Below are 6,673 nucleotides of genomic sequence, written 5' to 3' on the forward strand. Positions count from 1 at the left end.
CGGCTCTGTTGTTCTTGTTTTCCCGCCGGTTTTTCGCGTAATGCGACACCACATTTACTAGAAAATGGATAATGGGGTTAGTTAGGTGAGTAAAGCCTAAATGGATAACCTATTTGGGATATATATATAACAAAAACATACAATACAACTAAAACATTAAAAATAAGAGTAAAATTACATGAAAAGAGACTAGAGTTTTGATTATAAAAGAAAATTTTAAACTTTAAAAACAAATGAGTATAATTATAAGATAAATTTAAGTATAATATATTTTAAAACGATGATAATTTAGAATTAAAAGAAGAATTAAACCGAGGGTACAAAAGTATCCCTGATTTAATTGAGAAAACTTTTTATTTATTAAAATACCTTTTCTTAAAGGATTATGAACGAATAAATTTCACTACGAAAGTGGGAGATTCATTTTTCAGGACAAGATCATACGAAGTTGAAAAGAGGTATGATCAAACACAAATTCTCATAACAAAATGATAAACAAGAGTTTTACATGAGTAAAGAAATTGTCTCCAAACTCTGTTTACAAAACTTTGTTTTATAATATGATTTTTACGCAATTAACAAATGCCTCTACGAAAGTAGAATCAACTTCAGATATCAATCGATGGACTAAAATGTAAAGGTTGATATTCGAACTTAAAAAGTAGACGAATAGACCGACACATAAAAGTAGATATCAAAGCAACATTTTCGATAGAGTTTGTCGTTGTCGAAATGCTATGTGTGTCGAATTGTATAGTTGTCAAAATATCGACAAAATTTTAGACTTAACTTTATTTGTTATTTTAGCTGAGTTAGTTAGGTTAGTTGGAGATTGTTTGGCGTGCAAGAAATCTCAATCTATAAATACGGAGGTCCCATATCATTGATTGTAACACAAAACAACGAATGCAGTTGCTTAGTTGAATAAAATTTTAATGTGAAAAGCGAGAAGTTTCTCTACATAAATACTTCTTCTTCCTCTTTTCTCCAAAGCCCTAATTTCTCTTTCTTTCCCAATTCATCTTTTCTTCTTTAATAATCATTGTGCAGTAAAATAATTGCAACCAAGATTGGTTGATTCACTCAAGTGAAGAGTGAAAAACAAGAGGGATAATCAATTAGAAAAATTGACTTTTGTTTATCAAGATTTGGTTCGAAATTCTTGATAGATTTGGTGAAATTCCACATTGAGAATTCAGTGAATGTCCAACCTGAATGAATGCACTAATAAATAAAAACTAATTGATAGCAAGATAAAAGGGAAAATTCAAATTTTAAATACTTAATGAAAATAATAACAAGAAGAAGAGAAAAAAAGTTTATGTTACTCTCTTAAAAAAATAATGATCATGCTCTCAATTAAGGTGAAAAAAAGAAATAAATTTAAAATAAAAAATATGTGAAAATTTTAAATGGAGTAGAAATGTCTTTAAAAAAAGAAATTAGAATAGCTACAATTTTAAAATAAAGGTATGGTGAAAATAAAAAATATAAATTATTGAGAATAAATAAATAAATATAATAATAATAATAATAATAATAATAATAATAATAATAATAATAATAATAATAATAATAATAATAATAATAATAATAATAATAATAATAATAATAAATAATAATAATATAAGAAATTATTTATTTTCTTTTTAGAGGGTTTTGACTTTCTTGCATCCCCCGGACGTACTTGAATTTAAAAAGAATAAAAATGAAAGTAAAAAGGAAAAGTGCAAATTCTGAAAGTTGGTATCCTTATGGGACCACTTTGTCATTATTCTATTACTCTCCGAAACACATTGATACAGAGCGTAGCTCATCCTAGTGGCCGCCCTACAACTTCTCTCTTGGTACTCCATTGAAGAACACATCACCAAATTATTAGTCCAAGTCAATATATGAATACGCAAAGACTTTAAGTACTCAAATTCAAATTGGAAAATTACCATTACCACAATCCAATCATCATCACATTAAAATCTTCAATGAACACAAATCAAAATGTATGTCAATTAAAAATAAAATTCTAGTAAACTAAAACATAAAATAAGAATTATTTGTTAACAATTATAATTAATTATAATTATTTAAATTTTTTAATAATTACAACACATACAATATAACTAAAACATTAAAATTAAGAGTAAAGAGAGAAACATTAAAAATAGAGGAGTAAAATTATAAATAAATTTTAAGTAATTTAAAAAATATGATAATTTATAATTAAAAGAATAATTAAATTAATAAAAAAAGAATTGAAAAATATGTTACCGTTGTTATTATGCAAATTGAAGTGAGGAGTTAAAGAAGTATACCAACCAACTTGTTTCATTAAAAGAAGATTTGCAGATCAACACAAGTCAGAAGATTTCTCTAACTGGAACATTACTCTGGTAAATTCTGCTCTGCCGCTTGCCATTTTTGTTATCAACAATGACATCCCTTCATTATCATATTCTTCTTCTTCTTCAATGCTTCTCATTTTATCACTTCTGTCTGCAACCCTTCCTTTCCTCTGCATTTCCTCTGCTTTTTCTCTCATGGATTCCAAGAAAGAATTCCCACCCTCTCCACCTTACACACCACCACCACCTCATCCAACTTCCACTCCTCCTGCCACTAACATTGGACTCATCTCAGGTGTCATTGCTGCTGGTGTAGTCATTCTTATCATCTTGTTAATTGGTTGGATACTAATGTACAGGAGAAGAAGATTTATAACAAAACAGAAGGAGCTCAGTGAAAACACGGCAGCCACTACAAATGATGTCGCAACAACATCAGACATAATAGCAAGAACAGAGTATCAGTACCTTCTCAGTCTCTCTGAAGTGGAAGAAAGCACCAATTATTTTGATGAATCTCTAGTCATTGGAATAGGAGGATTCGGCAAAGTGTATAGGGGAGAATTGAGGGATGGAAGAAAGGTGGCGGTAAAGAGAGGGAGTAGAACTTCTCATCAGGGCATCCAAGAGTTTAGGGCTGAAATCGAAACCCTATTTAAATTTCGCCATGGGAATTTAGTGTCATTGATCGGTTACTGCGACCAGAATCAAGAGTTAATTTTGGTTTATGAGTTTGTTGAAAAAGGAACTTTGAGAAGTCATTTGTATGGCGCTGGTCTTCAAAGTTTATCATGGAATGAAAGATTGAATGTGTGCATTGGAGCGGCAAAAGGACTCCATTATCTACACACGGCTTATCCTACCGCGGTCATTCACCGGGACGTGAAATCAGTGAACATTTTATTGGACGGAAATCTCAATGCCAAAGTAGGAGACTTTGGCATATCAAGAACGGGTCCCAGTGTCCATGAGACGCATGTCAGCACCGGTGTCAAGGGAACGTTTGGATACCTGGATCCCGAGTATTTTATGCGAGAGCAACTTACGGAAAAATCTGATGTTTATTCATTTGGAGTAGTCCTCATTGAAATACTCTGTGCTAGGCCGGTCATCGATCCATCACTTCCTAGTGGTGCCATCAATTTGAAAGATTGGGCGATCAATTATATTCATAAAGGGCAGTGGGATCAAATCATCGATCCACATTTGATTATAGGGGATATCAATCCTGATTCCCTAAAGAGGTTTATGGAAACGGCGGTAAGATGCGTTGCAGATGGCGGTGCTGACAGACCCTCCATGAGGGATGTTTTGTGGAATTTGGAGTGTTGTCTTCAATTTCAAGAAGCTGCTCTTCATGGTTCGGCTGCCGAAGATAATTCCGACAGTATAGTGGAACTTGCTACACAATATGCAACAGCTGATTTTTCTTTGACAAGAGTGTTCTCGGGGTTGGTAATATCGGATGAGGGTATGTGATGTTTTTTATCTTCTTGATTTGTTCTAATATTATCTTTTTCTTTATGTTAGCACAATTTTGTTCTGATATTACATATACATACATGTTTTCTCTTTAGGTTAGCACAACTTTGTTCTGATATTAGAGATGCTTTACATGTTTTCTTTCTGATATTATCCGTCCTAGTTTACTTTGTGATAATATCTTTCTCTTTAGGTTAGCACAACTATGTTCTGATATTACAGATACATTACATGTTTCCTTATTAGCATCAACTATAGTTTCCTTATAATTTAGCTAGTGTTATTGTTATACATTACTTTGCAGTCATGCCACATATCAGAAACTGACTTACCTAGCAGGTCATTAAAGTAATTCTCACTATAACCTGTTATCAACTTCGCGTTCAAATTCACCACAAACCCGTTTTTGATATTTCCACATTAGTGTAAAAAATGAGCTCTTATTTCATATCCTTGGTCCCATCGACTCCCTATACCTGCAGGATTCCATTGATCTAAAGCCTATTGACCCTTCATCCTAACAAAATTTGCTATTCCTTTTGTGAGTCCGAAGGAGCCTCACGGTTTCCGTTCCATTGCAACATGATAGATACTCTCCTTTTAGATTGGAACAAAAATAAGAACAAAATTAAAATGACATGAACTGGCATTGTCAATCCATGCTACTTTAAAATGTAAAACTTGGTAAGTTTATCAATGTGATAGATATTGCAATCTACTAATCCTGACGTATGCTTTCAGAAAATTCAGTCTATAACACTATCACTGGTACTAAGTTCAACTATATATTATAACATTATATGTATTCTAAGTTATTGAGCCTAAATGACACTCACCCACCGTTTACTTTGTCCTTGGTTGCTTTTGTGATTAAGCCTCATCACAGAAACTGCAAAACCAGAACATGGTTTAGTAGGAGCTAGTAAGTGTTTATCGATCCTAAATTGAGTTTCATCCACTTAGATGAATTAATGTTCCTTGTAGCAGTTTTTACTTCATTGAATGTGAAACACTTCAAATTGTTTGATTGTAATGTCTTACTGCTAAAATTGCTCATCACATCCACTTCTCTCCCAACAACCTTTGCATTTAAACTTGTTTATGTCAGAATAGAATCTTTTAACAAATTTCTTACGTGAAGAAATAATCTCATGTCAAGAAAAACTAGTGTAAGAAATCAATGTCTCTCAGTACTTATGGGTGTCAAAACGTCATGCATTGAGCTTTAAATGATGGGTTACTTAGATTTATATAAAATCAAGGAAAGATAAAAAAAGATACAAAAACCAACTACATATGAGTTTTTGTGTGAGACAACATATCAAAATGAGCAATCAATTAGTCGAGTGCATATTACATATAATCATAATCTCTGTTGGAAACCTAGGAGTAAGCTGCAGAAGGTTATGGTCTTATATGAGACACTTTTGTAAAATAAGCCCTAGAAGTCCCATATTTGCGATAACCAAGTTGCCTTACATATTGTCGCTAATTCAGTTTTTCATAAGCAAACTAAGAATATTGAAATAGATTGCCATTTTATGAGTGAGAAGATTGTGTCTAGATCTTTTGTTGGTTCTAATGATCAATTAGCAAATATCATGACAATGGTGAATAGGATGCATGCGAGGGTACAAAATTTGATTAATTGTATTATCATGTGAAATTCGATACCAGTTATGTTATGTGCTAGTCCAATCTAATATTTTGCTGTGTGCTATTTGCATTACAGCTTCCTTTTAAGTTGAGACAGAAGAAAATTACTACTTAATATGAATTCACCAACTGTTTCTTGGCCAGATGCAAAATTTGCAAGCACTTCTGCTGCTACTTGTTTATTGTTGAAATAATATTTAGTGTTGTCTTTTCAACTAAAATTTAAGTTTAAGGTGTATTATTCTTTTAAAAATTATTTGCAGGTCCCGAAAGGGGAAGAGGCCTTGGACGTGGTCGTGATGCTGCGGTTCAATGTTCAGCTGCGGAAGATAATTCAGACATCATAGTGGAACTTGCTCCATTAAATGCAACAATTTCTTCTTCCGCTTCTGCGAATATCCAGGACTCACCTGATTTTATGTGAAGTTACTTTTCTTGTTTTTTTATTTTATTTTTAAATTAGTACAATATTCAATATTTCTGCTTGTTTTATTCACGACAACTATATTGAATCAGTATTGTAATTTCAATAGCCTCGGATTTAAATTATAAGTTTTACATGACATTTGATGGTTGTGTTGGTGCTGATGTTTCCCTTCCATTCCATTAGCTGCTTTTGTTTTAGTTACTGTAAAAGGGAGAGGAAAGAATCCAAATTTTCCATATACTGTTTTTGTTGAAAATTAAAATTAACAGAAAGAATCTATGTCTGCAGTGTCACGCATGCTTATAATTTCGAGTTAGTATTTCTAAATAGACATTCATTTCCCATGTTTGCATATTTTAAAATAAAAGTTGATGTCAGGAACAAAGCGCTCCGTTTTCGTTTAGTTTGTGAAAATATATTTCTCTTTAGGTTAGCACAACTTTGTTCTGAATTTTCTGATATTTTAGATGCACAAGATGTTTTCTTATTAACACCAGCTATGGTTTCCTTATTCTTTAATTAGTGTCATTGTTATACATGGCTTTGTAGTCACGCCACAGCTGAGAAACTGGCTTCACTAGCAGGTCATTAAGTAACTCTCACTATAACCCGTCTTCTGCCTTCAAATCCGTCACAAACCCAATTTTGATATTTTCCATAGTGTAAAAAATGAGTTGTGATCTTATATCCTTGTCCCGATCGACTCCCTTGATCTAAAGGATATCCACCCTTCATCTTCACAAAATCTGCCATATAAATTACATTG

At 32.4% G+C, this 6,673-nt stretch overlaps 1 protein-coding gene across 1 annotated transcript; it reads left to right on the plus strand.

Moving 5' to 3' along the window:
* Window positions 1–2,339: 2,339 nt before the first annotated feature.
* LOC127118701 (probable receptor-like protein kinase At5g59700) lies at window positions 2,340–6,116 on the plus strand. Its single transcript, XM_051048952.1, has 2 exons — window positions 2,340–3,813; window positions 5,744–6,116. Exons 1-2 carry the CDS (start codon window positions 2,469–2,471, stop codon window positions 5,902–5,904), a joined length of 1,506 nt encoding a protein of 501 aa, XP_050904909.1. The 5' UTR covers window positions 2,340–2,468; the 3' UTR covers window positions 5,905–6,116.
* The last annotated feature ends 557 nt before the right edge of the window (window positions 6,117–6,673 follow it).

This window comes from Lathyrus oleraceus, chromosome 2 (genome assembly GCF_024323335.1).
Source record: "Lathyrus oleraceus cultivar Zhongwan6 chromosome 2, CAAS_Psat_ZW6_1.0, whole genome shotgun sequence".
Classification (NCBI taxonomy): Eukaryota; Viridiplantae; Streptophyta; class Magnoliopsida; order Fabales; family Fabaceae; genus Lathyrus; species Lathyrus oleraceus.